At 51.5% G+C, this 16,612-nt stretch overlaps 2 protein-coding genes across 10 annotated transcripts; one reads left to right on the top strand and one right to left on the bottom strand.

The window, feature by feature from the left end:
• The first annotated feature begins 3,989 nt into the window (after positions 1–3,989).
• BSCL2 (BSCL2 lipid droplet biogenesis associated, seipin) lies at positions 3,990–16,315 on the top strand. 8 transcript variants are annotated; one of them, XM_079930537.1, is made up of 12 exons: positions 3,990–4,704; positions 6,531–6,752; positions 8,265–8,581; positions 10,427–10,508; positions 13,407–13,550; positions 14,358–14,492; positions 14,680–14,777; positions 15,233–15,374; positions 15,517–15,583; positions 15,757–15,843; positions 15,939–16,019; positions 16,163–16,315. In XM_079930537.1, exons 2-12 carry the CDS (start codon positions 6,564–6,566, stop codon positions 16,303–16,305), a joined length of 1,485 nt encoding a protein of 494 aa, XP_079786663.1. In that variant the 5' UTR covers positions 3,990–4,704; positions 6,531–6,563; the 3' UTR covers positions 16,306–16,315. The 8 variants fall into 8 exon arrangements, with proteins under 8 accessions (XP_079786663.1, XP_079786664.1, XP_079786661.1 ...); XM_079930538.1 differs by having other exon boundaries at positions 15,763–15,843; XM_079930535.1 differs by having other exon boundaries at positions 15,517–15,582; positions 15,753–15,843.
• On the bottom strand, positions 4,873–7,358 carry GNG3 (G protein subunit gamma 3). 2 transcript variants are annotated; one of them, XM_079930546.1, is made up of 4 exons: positions 7,130–7,358; positions 5,943–6,143; positions 5,448–5,547; positions 4,873–5,172 (listed from the first exon to the last, which is right to left on the bottom strand). In XM_079930546.1, exons 3-4 carry the CDS (start codon positions 5,544–5,546, stop codon positions 5,044–5,046), a joined length of 228 nt encoding a protein of 75 aa, XP_079786672.1. In that variant the 5' UTR covers position 5,547; positions 5,943–6,143; positions 7,130–7,358; the 3' UTR covers positions 4,873–5,043. The 2 variants fall into 2 exon arrangements, 1 of the variants encoding a protein (XP_079786672.1); XR_013829573.1 differs by lacking the exons at positions 4,873–5,172; positions 5,448–5,547; positions 7,130–7,358 and adding an exon at positions 6,798–6,884 and having other exon boundaries at positions 5,911–6,143.
• Positions 16,316–16,612: the final 297 nt, after the last annotated feature.

Raw genomic sequence — 16,612 nt, forward strand, 5'->3', positions numbered from 1 at the left:
TCTTCCAAGGTTGAGACAGGTGGGAAGTCTCTGAAATCATCTCTGTTAGAGAATCTGTCCTCTTATAGTTCAAGAAAAGGAACGTTTCTCAGGGTTTCAGCTCACACAGAAACGAAGCAGGATTCTTTTCACTGCAGCAGGATATGTATATAGGTGAATCCTGTGGTGTGGGCTACCAGGCCCAGGCGCTGAGAATAGCAGCTATTTTCTACAGTGTGGAGGGCCGGGGCCCTGCTGGCTTTTTTGATACACAGATAGAGAGTGAATAGAAAAGGGGAGGGTGGGGGGCGGGAGGCAGCTCCGTGGGGCTGCTGGAACTTGGGAAGAGCATGAATGTGAGCGTGTGCAGCGTGTGCATGAAAGAGAGCACCCCTTCCCGACTTGTTGAAACAGGATTCCTCCTGGGGTGCCTTCCCTGTGTGTCCCAGAGAGGCCTCTAGCCAAGAGACTTCAGTCGGGAGAGTTATTGTTTTGTAACTTTACCAGCACCCTCCCAGTTCTTGACAGACAGCTTCAGGTTGTGGGTTCAAGAATACAGGTGGATTATGGGAATGCTCTTTCAATACTGAGCTTCAGTTTTCATTCACCTTCCTGCTCAGCATTGTGTCAGCCAAGAGCTTACTCAGCGAACACCACACATTGCTGCACTTCCTGGCGAGGGGAGCCCTGGGTTGTGCTACTAGAAGGTACTTCACTTCCATTTCCTTACCTGGGCAGTCCTCTGTTGAAAATTTTGTGCTGAGATTTGACCTCTCTCCCCCTCTCCCACGGTTACTGCCGTGCCCAGGAGGGTGCGCAGGCCCTCGTCCTGGCCCTCTAGTCGCCCTTCTGCTCCACAAGGACCTCTGACCCGGAGGCTGGAATGGGGGCTGGTAGGCAATACGTTTGCTTGCTCAAAATGATGTCCTTTCTCTGGGCACCTGCTTTTTCTGTGGTGCCGTCAAATGGATTTGTGTGTGGCAGTGGGTGAAGTGATTGCATGAATTTTTCTGTAACCCACTAACTTTTTATTATCATTAAGGGGAGTTTTTGAGAAAGTTTTGCTCATAGTGTCAGGGAGGTAAAAAGGAGGAGGTAGAAACTGGAGCCTAAAGAGATTCCCTTAGGGCAAGATTATAACAGAAAATTGACTCTGAGGCAGAAGCTGCCACCCCTATTCAAACGTTTAGTTCTCCAGCAAATAGCATCTTTTTATAGTCTACAACACAGTTCGGGGATGCTAGGCCCTCAGGACCAGGGGGACAAAGCTTAAGCCGCTTTGGGTTTTTTGGGGGGAGGGGAGGTACTTGCTGTTAATTTTTGACACTAGAAAGTCATTTTTTTTTAAAAAAAAAGCTTTTTCTAGGTGGGTGGAGAGTGAAACTGCCACGTCCTTGTCGGTTTAGTCCAAGAGATCACTCGCAACAACAGTAGATGTCTGGGTTTTGTTTCTGTCTTTTTTTATTATGAAAAAACAATGTTAAGGGGGAAAATGTGGATTAACAGGCGGGATCCCTACCCTTGTTTTCCTTAGAAGACTTGTTTAGTGTTTTATCAGACGTCTGTTGTAGTTGTAGATGGAAAAGCTTGTGAGAAAAACAAACACCACATGGAGCCTGTAAATGTTATTGCACAACCTGTAAAGCATTCTTGGAAGTGGCCAGTAAAAAAGGGTTTTACCATTTAAAAAAAATGTAACTGTGTCATTGTTTACATCTGTAACTTTTTCCTCCCCTGTTCTCATTACAACATTATGGCAAAAATGTAGGCACGGTAGCTTCCAGTTTTAGAATAAATAACCATTTGGATTGAATTCACCCTCTCTCCTGTCGCTGCACTGACTGGGTAGAGTGTGTCATTGGGGGCTTTATTTCTGATGCTGCTCCTCAAGTTGTACTGGGTTCCAACCAAGGTTGGCTTTCCTCTTTCATGGCTTTTCTCCCTTCCTATTCTGCCATGCTTTCACTTGGGAACCAGCCATACCTTCACTCGGGGTCACTCGGGGTTTGTTGGCTTACTTAAGTGCTTGCTTGAGCCGTTGGAGTAGCAGAAAATAAATGATAACCATGACCTCTGTGTATTTGGCCTATACTAAAACCAGTTGGATGCTTGAAGTTAAATGTAGGGTTCCATTTAGGAGCCAGATTAAGGTTATTCGTAATTACCACATAAGAGGAAAAGCCTACTTATTCAACAGAAGAGGTTTGATGGGGATTCTTTCCTAGTGACTATGTAGAATGAGAAGGTAACTTTGACAAAAGCACTACTGCATTACTAGCGCCGAACGGATATTGATTGTAACTTCTGATAAATGGTCAAGGACTTATTAAGGCTGGGCTCCCACAGGCTTATGACATCTAGTGTTTTGAAGTAGTGGTGACCCAGGTATAGTTACTGCTCTAACTCCTCCCACTGTACATGATAGAGATTCCCACCCCAGGGGCTTACAGCTTTGGGCCCAAAGGCTATCCTTGATTTCAGTGTCTGCCCATTCTCTAGGGTATTTAAAGTTACTCAGTGTTACAGCTAATAATTTAAAATGGTTATTTATAGCTCATGCCTTGTCTCTAGTAACCTCTAGACACCCCCCTTTGCCCCCAGCAAGGGCTGCAGCCATTCACCCCTAATCTGATGAGTATGAAAATTGAATGTGTAGAAAAACTGAGCAGAGGTTGCTTTTTTTTTTTTTTTAAATAACCTAATATCAAGATTACATTTATTGAGCACTTCTGACTTCTTACCAAGTCTGAGCTGATGTGGGCATTTTCACTTACCCCTCTGGAATTTGCCCAACACTGTAATACCTTAGGAAAAGAGAAAGATTCTTTTAGTGCTTTCTATGCCCTGCTTGCCATTTAAGCATGTATAGTACAATCGTTGGATATCTGAATGCCTGTCATATGCCAGACACTGACAGGATGCAGGGATTAAACAGACTTGATCCTTAGAGGAGTCAACGGGCACTAAGAACTAAGCAGGCTCCTGAACAGAATGGGGGTAGGTCCCCACTTCAGGAGGGCAGCCAGGTTACTTTCCTTGGTTTCTTCCTCTCCAGGATGAGGGAATTAAATATCTCCAGGGCGTATTAGGGCTCAGGAATTCATCAACAGCGGGGAAGCTGCTATTCCTGAAGGTGCCTCAAGTTCACTGGGTACTCCTGGAGCCTGTGGAGACGTCCATAGGAAACTTAAGTTCAGTTCCTGGTAGAACCCCCTTTATTCCTTTGGTTTCCTCTTTGTCCCCCTCCCCTGCTGTCTTCCTGTGTGAAGGTGTGGGGAAGCTGGGGGCGATGTGCTGTCTCTAATATAGGTCACCCCCTTCTGCAAGGCAGCCTCCGGCAGCCGACCCTACCCGCAAGTGTATCCCAGGACAAAGCATGACCCAGGCTTGCCCCGGGAAGCATGTGTCACTGGGTAGGGGGTGGGGAATCTTGACAACCCATGAGGAGCAGACCTCCTGAGACTTACTTTCTCTGCCTTGGCCCTGGTCCCACCTCCGTATGTGTCTTTCTTTCCCTTGGAAGGTAACGGCTTCTGGAAAGGTATGCTGGGGCTTTATAAACCTCCGCCAAGTTTGAGTCCGGGAGGCGCTCGTGAGACAAACCTCTGGCCGGGCAGCTTGCTGGACCACTACTAGGGGTGGTAGGCGCACCAGGGGCGGGGACACTGCTCCTGGCGGATGTGACAGAAGGGGCCTGAATGGGAAGTGGGAGAACAGCAAGCCCCAGTTCTAACAGGAAGCCCAAACTGAACAACTAAGGGCTTATCCAACTCCTAGGGAGAACAGGAAGCGACCAAGGAACAGCGCCCCGAGCCGAACGGCGCCGGGCATTGTCCTCACACTTACGTTTCCGCTCCAAGGGAGTCTCTACTAGGCAAGATAACAGAGACCTAGGTTCTCTCATAAGTTCCACGCGACCGGCGCCTACTGCAAGCGTGCTTGCTGGGACCCCCTTGTCCCATGATCCTTGGCTATAGCCACCAGTGTGCCTTCACCTGGATCGGGTGGACGTCGGCTTCCGGCCTCCGGGGTGGGTAGGAGTGGGTATCGAGTTGACGAGGGAAGGAGCAGCCATTTTGAGACAGATGAGCACGGAAGGGACCATATTGAGAACTCTGGATGCCTGGGGCCGCCATTTTAAGTATGGGCCCAGCCGAGAAGCCCTGTACGGTGAAACGCTGTGACATGCGGCGGCCATATTGGTGCGGATCCCCTTGGCGGCGGCCATCTTGAACGGAGACCTGCTGTGGGCGTCGCCATCTTAGAAGTAAAACGGCCCCTTCCCAGGAACTGGAACCAAGCTCCTCCCCTCTCACTGGGTACCTCCTGTCTGCGAGTGCCCTTCGGAAGCCCTCCCTAAGTCCACCCCGTTAGGTCTGTTTTCATTTTCACTTGTCTTCATTGCACTCGTGTGTGTGTGTGTGTGTGTGTGTGTGCGCTCTCCGTAGCCTCTGAGTGTCTGTCTGTAACTTAATTCTTCCACTTGAGACGTTCTCTCATGCCCGCCATCCACCCTAAGCCGGTGGATCTCCGATCCTAGACAATGTCTAACCCGCTTTGACTGGCCCTGTTCCCTGGTTATGGCAAGCTTTTCCACCTGCCGCACCCACTCCCAAATCTATTGACTGATGATCCTATCCCCCAAGAACGGTAACACAGGAACTGTCCTCTGAGACTCTGGATGACTTTATTCTTCAAATGGCTTTACACTTCCAATAGTTCCAGGTGAGACTGAGAGCCAGCACCCAGCCCATCCCTCTCTCCATTGTCTGAGCGGGTCACAGAGGGAAGCGGGCAGGACGCTGGCAGAGTCTGACAGCCCTTCTGTGGGTGGAGCTAAGGGTGCCCCGAGTCATGGGGTGCTTTGGGTCCGCCTCAGTGGGCGAGGAAATGGGGTCGGCAGATAGGTGAGGGAGGGCCTTGTGCTTCAGCTAACCTCACAGGGTTGGGAAAGGGCTACGGATGGGATGCAGGGACCCTAGTGGGCTCACCACAGTTCCTGACATAAAGAGGAAGGGTCCGGGAGAGGGAAAGGTGAAGAGTTGTGAGGAGGGACAGGGCAGCTCAAAGGAGGGCACAGAAGAATTTCTTCTCCCGGAAAGGGTTCTCCGAAGTGGGCACAGGGGTGATGAGGGGATCCTCACAGGCGTGGGCATCACAATAAGTCATCAGGTCTGCTGCTGCCTTGGACACCTGGGGCACAGCCAGGAGGGGAACTGTTAGCCAGAAACCCTGAAATGGACTGCAGCCTCCCTCCCCAAATGGAAAATCTTTTGCCGTCTCTAGGGCTCCCTAAGACAGTCTTCTCTTCCCTCATCACCCACAGAGACCTGGGGCCAGCTCTCCTTACAGATCCCAAGACTCCTCCTGTGATCTCAAGGAGTCAATGAAAGAAAGCATCTCTTATCCTGAGGTTTGGGAACCTACGATACAGGCTGCCAACTAATGGGATCCAGGGCCCCACCCACCTTTATCCGGCACAAGCTGGCTTCAATCTTAAGCTGTTCCACCATCTTGCGGGCTTGCCCAATACTCATAGTGCTGTTCACAGGGGTCTCCCCTTTCATCCTGGAGAAGAGAGCTCAGAGCATGATAGGGGGCCCTGCACAATCTCAGCTGAAGGCCCCCCTCTGTGCTTACTCCTCATCAACCTTTACAAGGCCGGGTCATATGCCCCAATATTTTATTCCCCTCTTATCCCCAACCTCCGTGGTCTTTCCCATTCCTGTCTTCCTCAGCTAAGGAAATGGAGAAGTGGGATGAGATGCTCCCCAAACTCCTACATGGCCTGGGCCACAGATCATTAAACATATAAATGATCTACGGCTTCCGAGCCCTCAAGTTATGTGTGTTCCCAGCTCTGAAAACCACAACTAGAAAGAGGCCCACCCTAATGAGAGTACTGAACCCCCACCTGCCCCCTTGAGCCCCAAAGGGAGAAAAGCAGGATGCTCGCTACTCACCTGAGGCCACGGGCAGCGACAGTCCTGGGGAGAAGGATCGTGGGGTGCACCAAAACCTTCTGCCTGAGATGGGTGCCCCACCTTGCAGGGAGTTGCAGCTGAGAATATCTGACGCAGCAGCACAAGGCCACTGGGGAGGGTCAAGTCAGAGGCCAGTGGAGGGCTGGTCCCAGTTTTTGCAGCTCCAGCACTGGCTGTTACCTGAAAGATGAAGGATGCTAGAAGGAGCTGCTCAGATCCTGGCACATACCAACTGTCTGGCCAGTGGGGGAGCCTGGCTGCTGCCTGCAGCCCCTGTGCACGCCCCCACTGTTACTGTCTCACTACCTGCCCCTCCCCCATTGCAGGCATTCAAAGTCTGGGCTAGAGACCTCCTCAAAGGAGCTGGAAGTAGCTGAGTCCCAGGTAGATTCCCCCCTCAAATGGGGTGGTCTGGACCTGTGACAGCCCCTGCAGTGGAGTCAGTACTGACTGCGTGAGACCCTGCTCATTTGAAAATCTGACATCAGCTGGGCAGTCGCCCCCTCCATCCCTCCTCCCTCTACTCTGACACAGCATTTAACACCTGAATCTTCACTTCTCTCCCAGGGGCCCTCCATTCCCCATATCCTGGAAAATGTGATGAGCTACAGGTATCAGCTTCTAGATCACCACTTTAACGTTCTAGCTACAAGTACTCGAGCAGAAGATCCAGGGGCAGCGAGGTCCATCAGGAAGATGTCTAAAGAAATGGCAGACCAAAGAGAAGAAGGAGCAGCTGGGGAAAGAGTGGCATGCAGAGATCAGATCAAAGAATCGGACAAAGACGAGGTAGAGGGGAGAGTCGGTGGGTGTTTCTGGAAATAGATGGGCTACCTGGGTGTGTGTGTGTATTGGCTTGAGATTGCCTCCCACGTCTGCAGTGTTGTGCTTGGTGCTGTGAGATGTACGCAAAGATGTACACAACACTGATCCTTCTGAGGGATCTTATTTGGGGTGAATAGACATATACAAAATAGAAATGCCACCCGCCAAAACCTAGTCTAGATAATGCGCTGTGGGGACTCTGAGGGAAAGTCTAGTTAGGGTCGGAGGAGGTCGATCACGCATCGTAAAAGCTGGAGACAAAACACGGGCCTGAAATGCTACCGCTCTTGTGAATAGGGGACAGCCAGCCCGCTGGCGCAACGCGCAAGATGCACAGGTACCCGCAGATTGCAACGTTCTCGGGGCGAATGCTCTCTGCCTTGGAAGCCCACGGATCCAAGGAGCTGTGGGCAATGAAAATCAGCGCCAGCTGGATGCCCGCCTCTCCCCCTCTTCGGGGGTTAAATGGCGGATAGTGAAGGTGTGGGCGGAGGGCCGTTATTGCGGCCTCGAGGGGCGGGCTGAGGGATCCTGCTGACTCATATCTGGAGCATATCTTGGGGCCTGGAGGGAGGCGCCTGTCCCCTTTGATTTTGGTATCCGGAGGGTAACGGACCGCAGGAACGGACAGCGCCGGGCGCGAGGAGGTAGGAACTTGGCGGCCCGGAAGGCCCCGCCCCCTGTACCGGGCCCCGCCCCAGACGAGCCCCGCCCCCAGTGCTACAAAGGGGGCCGACGAAAGGGGGAGGGACTTCCCCGGGAGGGGGAGGGACTTCCCCGGGAGGCGGAAGTGCTTTCTCGCGGTTGCCCGGTTAGTGCGCGGCTGGTGAGTCTGCATCCCTGTGGCGGCCCGCTGGCAGGTTTCTGTGTTGCTGCGGTTGGGTGGGGGCTCCGGGCGCTGCGCCCACCGCCGAGCCAGAGGGAGCTGGCGGGGAGCGGCCGTTGGCTGTAGGACGCCCTGCCCGGAGTGGGGCGCGGCCCTGTCTGAGAGCGACTGCAGCTCCAGGAGGAGAGGAGAAGCTCGGTAGGGAATTGTGGCTGCGCTGAGGTTGCTGGCTTTGAGTCCGGCTGTGCGACCTTAGGCAAGTCGCGCGTGCTCTCCGTGCAGCCACCTCGCAGTGTGGAATCGTGTCATCGTGTGTGTAAAACCGCCTTGGAAGAATTTTAAGGTGCTCATCCTCTGTATGTTACGTATTACTATGAATGCCCGTCAAGGTGGCTGTCCCAGAATCAGGTGACCCGAGGATGGGTTCAGCTGAGGAACTCTAGCACAGGTGGTGGAGAGAGCACAGTGGAGGAAAGGAAGGGATAATTGGCTGAGAAACGCAATCAATTGGAGAAAGGCCATATGAAACAAAGACTTTGCTATGTCTTGCTATCTCTGGTTCCTCAAAGCCAGTCCGGTAAGCTTGTCCTTTTTGTCCCCACCTCCCCCGTGAAAAGAGCCATTCTTTCCCCTTCTCTGTCTTTTTCCAGGAACCACCAGCTGCTTCATCCCATGGCCAGGGGTGGCGTCCAGGTGGCAGAGCACCTAGGAACTCAAGGCCTGAACCCGGGGCCAGACCCCCTGCACTCCCCATCATGGTCAATGACCCACCAGTACCTGCCTTACTGTGGGCCCAGGAGATGGGCCACGTCCTGGCAGGCCGTGCCCGCAAGCTGCTCCTGCAGTTCGGGGTGCTCTTCTGTACCATCCTGCTCCTGCTCTGGGTGTCTGTCTTCCTCTATGGCTCCTTCTACTATTCCTACATGCCGACAGTCAGCCACCTCAGCCCCGTGCATTTCTACTACAGGTGAGAGGGGTCTTCTATCAAAGTAGAGGAATCCAGTGAGAGGATTGCTGCAAGGACCCTTGGAGCTTATTGTCAACCCCCTTATTTACAGAGGAAGACACTTGAGCCCAGTGTGCTTATACTGATTTATAGCCCAAGGTTGGGGCAGGTCTGGGCTTGTAGAGCTCTAGGGTCCTAGTCCTGTCTCTGGTTACTGGAATCTGGTTAAAAAGAAGAAAAAAAAAATCCCTCTCCTAGATTGTCATTATGAGGGTCAGTTCAATTTAGGCTGGATCAGACCTCTCTCAGGGCCACTGTAGACTTTTGAGCCAACCCAACCCCTTGGGTCATCTCAGAACTAATCTGGCCTTCAGTAGAGGAGGTATTAGGAAAGCAGTAGTTTGCCTTTTACATGACTTCTTCCCACTCCCGGATAGTCTGCTGCAAGAGAATTTATGGAAACACAGGGTGTCTGGGTGCATAAACTCCCAGAGTCCTACTTCCCTACTTCTTGCCTGGGGCCTCAATTCCTTCCCATTTTACAGACCCTGCCAAATTCCCTCTCCTTCTTTTTTATTTTATTTTTATTTTTTTTTTGCGGTACGCGGGCCTCTCACTGTTGTGGCCTCTCCCGTTGCGGAGCACAGGCTCTGGACGCGCAGGCTCAGCGGCCATGGCTCACGGGCCCAGCCACTCCGCAGCATGTGGGATCTTCCCGGACCGGGGCACGAACCCGCGTCCCCTGCATTGGCAGGCGGACTCTCAACCACTGCGCCACCAGGGAAGCCCGTCTCCCCTTCTTTTAACAATGACTACAGGACCAATCAAGAGGTGCTGACAAGGGCACTATTATCAGTGGTCCAAAGTTTTTTGGTTTTTTTTTCCCTGTCCTGAGTCCGTGGTCATGAGCTGTAATTTCTAAGGCAGAGCTGCTTAAACTTTTATTTATTTTATTTTAATTAATTAATTTATTTATTGGCTGTGTTGGATCTTCCGTTGCTGTGTGCTGGCTTTCTCTAGTTGCAGCGAGCGGGGGCCACTCTTCGTTGCGGTGCGAGGGCTTTCCACTGCAGTGGCTTCTCTTGTTGTGGAGCACAGGATCTAGGCACGCAAGCCTCAGTAGTTGTGGCACACGGGCTTCAGTAGTTGTGGCTTACAGGCTCAAGAGCGCAGGCTCAGGAGTTGTGGCACACGGGCTCAGTTGCTCCGCGGCATGTGGGATCCTCCCGGACCAGGGCTCGAACCCGTGTCCCCTGCATTAGCAGGCGGACTCCTAACCACTGCGCCACCAGGGAAGCCCTGCTTAAACTTTTAAGAGGCATGATGGCCTGGCCCCTGGCCCAGGTTCAGCTTATGAAAGCTATGGCCCTTCCTGCCATAAAAACCTATATATATGCCCATGTGCAATTTTGCCTACAATTCAAAGGGTTCGTGAGCCTCTTAAAGATCATCTGTGGCTCCCTTTGGAGGAGTTTTCTCAAACTAGGCCCCAGACCAGAATTCCTAAATCAGAATTCGGAGGAGTGGGACCCAGGGATTTGCATTTTTATCAGCTCCCCAGGTGAGTCTTTAGAAAGACTTAAGTCCGAAACTATTCAACTAAGTGTCCATAGGTTCCCATTTAAGAATGTCTGCTCTAATGAAAGGAAATAAATGGAAGTAGCAGGAAGAGAATTAAAGACTCAATCGGTTGTCTTGACTCTCCTGGCTGCATTTCTTCTCCGTCTGTCTCTATAACAGAGAAGCGTGCCCATTCTGGGAGAAGGGATGGGGGATAGGAAAGGGAGCCCTAGGGGCCAAGGAGGTGTGTGGACAAGTAAGGCAGACTCTGTAACTTAGCAGAGTATCATCCCCATTCTCATTTAGGACCGACTGTGATTCCTCCGCCTCCTTACTCTGCTCCTTCCCTGTTGCCAATGTCTCACTGGCTAAGGGTGGACGTGATCGGGTGAGTACGGGAGCTGAAGAGAGGTTTCATTAGAGCTTTGATGACTTGAAACAGGAAGGCTTGAGGAAGACCTGGATGTCAGAGACCGAGTAATAGAGACTAAAAGGAAGGCTTTCAGGGAAAAGGGAGGTTAAAGAAAAATTAAAGTCCAAATGAATTGTGTGGATTATTCTTTCCTCCTTCTTAAATTGTTTCAGCCAGGCCATATCTACTAGATAAGGTGTATTTTAGATCTAAATGAACCTAAATTAACAGATCAGCTATCTCACAGAACTAGGATGGGATCCACCCAAGAGTTTTGAAAGTATGTTAAATTATGAAACCGTTGACAGATATGTGTAACCTGCCATTACAAAGGGTACTGTGCCAGAGGACTGGCCAAATGCCAGTATGCCTTCAACAAACCTGGAAACCCTGGGGAATGCAGAATGGGAATGCATCCTTCTCTATTAGGCAAGCTGCTGGAGGCTCTGAAAAAGGGTAGGATCCCAGAACACTTCAGAAGGATCCTGGAGGATCAGGAGCATTTCTGATCACCAGAGTTTTCTGAGTTGTCAGCAATGTAATAAGAAGTCATCAGAAATCAGACTTATTAAGAGTTTAAACACCATTTGAAAATGATTTTTCAAAAATTGTACTTGGGAGGATACTGACCTAAAGATAAACACAGGATAGAAATAAGTGGTCACTCTGAAGGGAGGAGTGTAAGCTGTAAAGTCTGGGGCCCCCTGGGGTTGACAATACAAATAACCTGGGAGACTGTGTATCCTGTCTCCTGTGACATCTTCCAGTTTACTGCCAGGGTAACACTATACAGAAAGCTTACCAGGTGGGATGAGTGGATCCCAAATGGAGATTTCAAAGTGGTGAAGTGGGGAAGGGAATTCCCTGGCGGTCCAGTCGTTAGGACTCCACACTTTGACTGCCGAGAATCCAGGTTCAATCCCTGGGGCAGCTTCACAGTGTGGCCAAAAAAAAACAAACAAACTGGTGAAGTGGAATGTTGGGCATTGCAAGACAGGATTATCATTTTAGTTCTGCTACTCAGGAAAGTAACTTGGAGATTATTATAGAATGTTCTGTAAAAACATTGGTTCAATGTGTTTTTGTGGCTTAATAATAATAATAAATGGAATATATTGAGAGGGGAATAGAAACAAAGCCACAGTACATTTGCACCTGGGATGCTGCATGCATTTGTGTGGCTGCCCATTGTAGATCATAATGGTTGGTGACGCAAGGAGCCTAAAACAATCGGGTACCAGGCTGCTGGATGAGGAAGGAATGGAAGGATGAAGGGTGAGGCCCGAGTCCCTGATAATTAAAGCAGATTGATCATTTCATTCATTTCTAGTGAGCATTTTTGAGTGAATGCATGAAATAATGGGTCTTCTCTGTGTGTAACACCTTGTTTAGAAATAGAAGATGTGGTCCTGCTTTCAAGGAGCTCACAGGATTGACAGAAATCTTTGCATTGCATTAAGTAGCAAAGATGCAGATTCTGCATTTCAGAAGAATTTGTGAAGAATTAGACAGGTGTGAGACTATGGAGATGGTGAGGCTCAAAGTGGGCCTTTTAAGGAAGGGTGAATGCTGCGTGGGAACGGAGGAGAGGGAGAACCTGCCCATCAGGCAGACACATGCGAACAAAGGCAGGACTCATTCACAAGATTCTGGTATTAGATTTTGTGGATGCCCTTGGAGGAGATGACATAATTACTGGTTTAAAAAGAAAAATATATATATATATAAATCTTTATTGAGGTATAATTCACATAGTGTACAAGTCGCCCTTCAAAATGTACAGTTCAGTCGTCTTTAGTATATTCAGAGATGAGCAACCATCACCACAATCAATTTTAGAACATGTTCATCACCGCAGAAAGAAACCCATACCCACTACCTAGCAGTCACTCCCCGTTTCCGTCCTGCCCACTCAGAGAACTACCTATTTTAATGTTTCAAAGAATTCAGTGAAGCAACTAGCTTAGATTCATCTGGCCTCTACAGGGGGGTAGGAATCTCATGGAATCCATTTTTGTCAAGACGTAATTCAGACCGAAAATAAGAATCTGTATAAAGAAAGACTTCGATCAGTGGTTTTTCAGCTATTACCCTACGGATAAAATGCTCAAAGTACCCTCATAGCCATATCTAGATTTTGGAGCTAGTACACTATTAGGGTTAGGGGAAAGTTTTTTTCAACTTCTTTTTTTTTTTAATCCACTCCCTCTTTGGTTAAAACCAGAAGCTTTACCATCACCGCTGTGATCCTTATGTATCACCCTGAGGGGGTCACGCGTAGGACAAGCATAGCTGAATGTAGGATTCGAGGAACATAGGAACAGTCAGGAAAACTAGGGTATGTTTGGTGGCACATCTTCAACCTCTTGAGGTTAATCCCAGTGAAGAAGCCTTCCTGTGTGAGTCTCAGGGTTCTACCAACAGAACCAAGATAAAGGACCCAGAATGACATAAGATGGTCTTGAGTGACAGTGACTATGCGACAGCTGGCTAGGGAGATGGTGAGCACTTCTGGCACTCGGTTAATTAATAATGTAAGTGAAGGTAGGCTGGGTCCGGGGGGATGGCCTCACGGGGACAGAGAGACCTGAGTCACAGATGGCCCAGTTGGCAACGTGACGGTTCACTTTTGGAAGAGAAATGTGACACAGCCTTTCTCGAATAGAGCGATTCGGTAGAGCAGACAGGATACTGAAGTGGGAGGGATCCAGCCACCAGAAGGGGGCAGCACTTTCTTGGGACCAGAGAGATTGAGAGGCCTGTTTAGAGAGCGGAGGGTTGTGGCAGAGTGTTTCGAGGGGACGGGGGGGAGGTGGTATGGGGCAGCGCAATTTAAAAAAAATTTTTTTAAAGAGATGGGGCTACCTTGGGCAGGTGCTGATGTATGGACAGCCGTACCGCGTTACCTTAGAGCTTGAGCTGCCAGAGTCTCCTGTGAATCAAGATTTGGGCATGTTCTTGGTCACCATTTCATGCTACACCAGAGGCGGCCGAATCATCTCCACCTCTTCCCGCTCCGTGAGTGTTCCTTCCTGGCCTGTCTAGGAGGGTGTGGAGAACGATGACAGATGTCAGACTGTCTGGGTAGGGCTTCAGGAGAAAACATCCCAGCTCTGAAGTCACAGACACATCAGGATAGGCAAGAGGTGTCAGTTTACCACACCAGACAAACACCCCCTAACATCTGATGAGCATGGCCAGCTTTGGGGTAAAGTCTGAAGAGTAGAGCCACCCTGAAAATGGGGGCTTCTGTGGAGCCAGGCAAGCCTGGCCTCAAATCCTCACTCAGAAACATGCTAGCTGAGGGGCAATTTACTTAACCCCTTAGTTATGAAGTGCTATAAGTGAATATAGTAGTAACTCCCTCATGACAAGACTAGTTTGGATTCAATGAGGAAATAGTGGGTGTTCAGTAAATGTTAGAGTCCCTTCTTAGTTATCAACAGAACCATGTCATGAAGCAAATCCCTGAATGTCCACATGCGGGAAGAGCTTCAGATGGCACGCTGGAACATACAGTCTGTTCTGGATTATAGAACCATTGGGGGGGAAGGTAGATCAGAGACAGTGTGGGGCTTCACCTAGGAGGGTTTCTTAGAAAAGGGGGCTTTGTTGTATTGGAATAGGGACACGCAGCCGGCTAGGGCAGGGCAGGGATGTCATTCAAGTGTTTGCGACGGTTGGGTCAAGACTTGGGTTTTGGGGGCGTGGTAGGAAGTGAAAGTGAGGGAGCAGGGACCGGGGAAGCAGCAGCCTTCCTGGCCTGCTCCGGGGTGGTGGAGGGGCGGGCCCCCCTCTCCAGCCTCTCCCTCCTGGCCCTGGCAGGTGATGCTGCATTACCGTTCAAACCTGCTCCAGATGCTTGACACACTGGTCTTCTCTAGCCTCCTGCTGTTTGGCTTTGCAGAGCAGAAGCAGGTCCTGGAGGTGGAGCTGTACCCAGAATACAGGGAGAACTCGGTAAGGGGGGAAGGAGGACTAGGACACAGCCCTCCCCACGAGCCCAGGATTTTACCTGAGGAGCTTCTGGGCTCGGTCAGGAGGGACAGCAGTAGAGGCTGGAAGCGGGCCTCAGGTTGGCCTGGTAAGAGTGACAGCGGCAGGATCCTGGCCTGATGTGCTGCCACCACTGCCCACCCGCCCGCAGTATGTGCCGACCACCGGAGCCGTCATCGAGATCCACAGCAAGCGCGTCCAGCTGTACGGAGCCTACCTCCGCATCCACGCCCACTTCACTGGGCTCAGGTGGGGAAGCGCCGCCGTGACCTGGGCAGCTCTCGCGGGGCCGTCCTTAAGTGAAGAGGGTCCTAAGCAGAGGCGCCGGCTTTTACGGGTTTTACTTAGGCCACAGACTCTCAACCCTGGCTGCACGTCAGCGTATCAGGTCCCTGGGGAACTTTAAAAGACACTGATGCCTGGGCCCCACCCCAAGACCAGGATTTGTTAGGGTCATACCAGGCCGTCAGACCTTTTGAAAGCACCCCAGGGAAAGGTCATGTGCAGTCAGTGTTGAGAACTGCTCTCTTTTTTTTTTTGAGAACTGCTCTCTTGAACACGTCAGCTCAGTGGGTGGGAGGCAGGGGATGCAGCCCAGCTCTAGCCAAACTGGCGAATCGCCCTAGAAGTTACTTCTGGGAAATGAGAAGGCTGGTACTCCCTGGTACCTGCTACTCCCCTCCTGTCTCTGCTTCCTGCTTCAGGTACCTGCTGTACAACTTCCCGATGACCTGCGCTTTCGTTGGCGTCGCCAGCAACTTCACCTTCCTCAGCGTCATCGTGCTGTTCAGCTACATGCAGTGGGTGTGGCGGGGCATCTGGCCCCGACACCGCCTCTCTCTGCAGGTCGCAAAGGACCCCTTTCCTCTCCCCATCACGATCCTTCTTTGGGGAGTGGGCAGGAGCACGTTGGGGGCTGGGGCTGAAGGGCCCTGATCACTGGTGATGGAAGGCAGTCCTTGCTGCTCAGGAGTTTCCCCCCCTACAGGTAAACATCCGAAACAGAGACAGGTCCCACAAGGAAGTCCAGCGGAGGATCTCTGCCCATCAGCCAGGTAAAGGTGATGGCTGGGGGCTGGGTGAGGAGGCTCCTGCGCCGTCCAGTATGAGGCTTTAGGTGCTCACATACCAAGCTGAAGGTCAAGGCAAAGGCTGAATGGGGTGAAATTGGCACTGCCATCCAGGCGCAGCTGCCCTAGCCCTGCCCTGTCCTCTACCCCCTTTGGAGGCACAGGGCCCCAAGGCCAGGAGGAGTCCACTCAGCTGTCACCCATTACAGAGGATCGTGAGAGCCGTGCAGATCCCTCGGAGCCAGGTAAGGTGCAGCAGCCCGACCTCCTTCCTGACTCCTCTCAGCCCTCCCCTTCAGCCTCCTCCAGACTGACCTCTGCCCTCCCCCTGGGGCTGCAGAAGGCCAGCTGTCTGAGGAGGAGAAACCAGATCAACAGCCCCTGAGTGGCGAGGAGGAGCTAGAGCCCGAGGCCAGTGACGGTGAGGGGCACTCTGCAGCGGGACCTGGGTGGACTGGGGTTGGCCTGTGGCTAGGGAGAAGGCCACATTGGGTTGGGTAGGGGCAGGAGCCCCTGGTCTGGAATTTCCCATTTGGGATTTCGTTTCTCCTTCCCCTGGCCCAGGTTCAGGCTCCTGGGAAGATGCAGCTCTGCTGACGGAGGCCAACCTGCCTGTTTCTGCCCCTGCCCTTGCCCCGGAAACCGTGGGCAGCTCTGAACCCTCCACAGGCACTGTCCGACAGCGCCCCATTTGCTCTAGTTCCTGAAGAGAATAGGGCAGAGTCCCCACACTCCAGCCCTCTCCCCCCCCCCCGATCCCTTTCCCTTTCCGGGGCTCCCCCAATAAACTCTCTTCATGCCAGCTGCCTCCCTGACTCTGAACTGGATTCAGGGCCATTTGAAAACGTGATGTTCCCCAGGCATCCCCCACCTCGATTGGAGGAGGTTGTCTTGTCAGGGGCTACCGATGGGGAAGACCTCCAGACCCCGGACTATTTCAGGCACAGCTGTTTCCATTCATCAGCCTAGGACGTCCAAGGAGCGAAAACCTGCCCACTCCATCCATGTGACTCT

This window comes from Stenella coeruleoalba (genome assembly GCF_951394435.1).
Source record: "Stenella coeruleoalba genome assembly, chromosome: 8".
Lineage (NCBI taxonomy): Eukaryota > Metazoa > Chordata > Mammalia > Artiodactyla > Delphinidae > Stenella > Stenella coeruleoalba.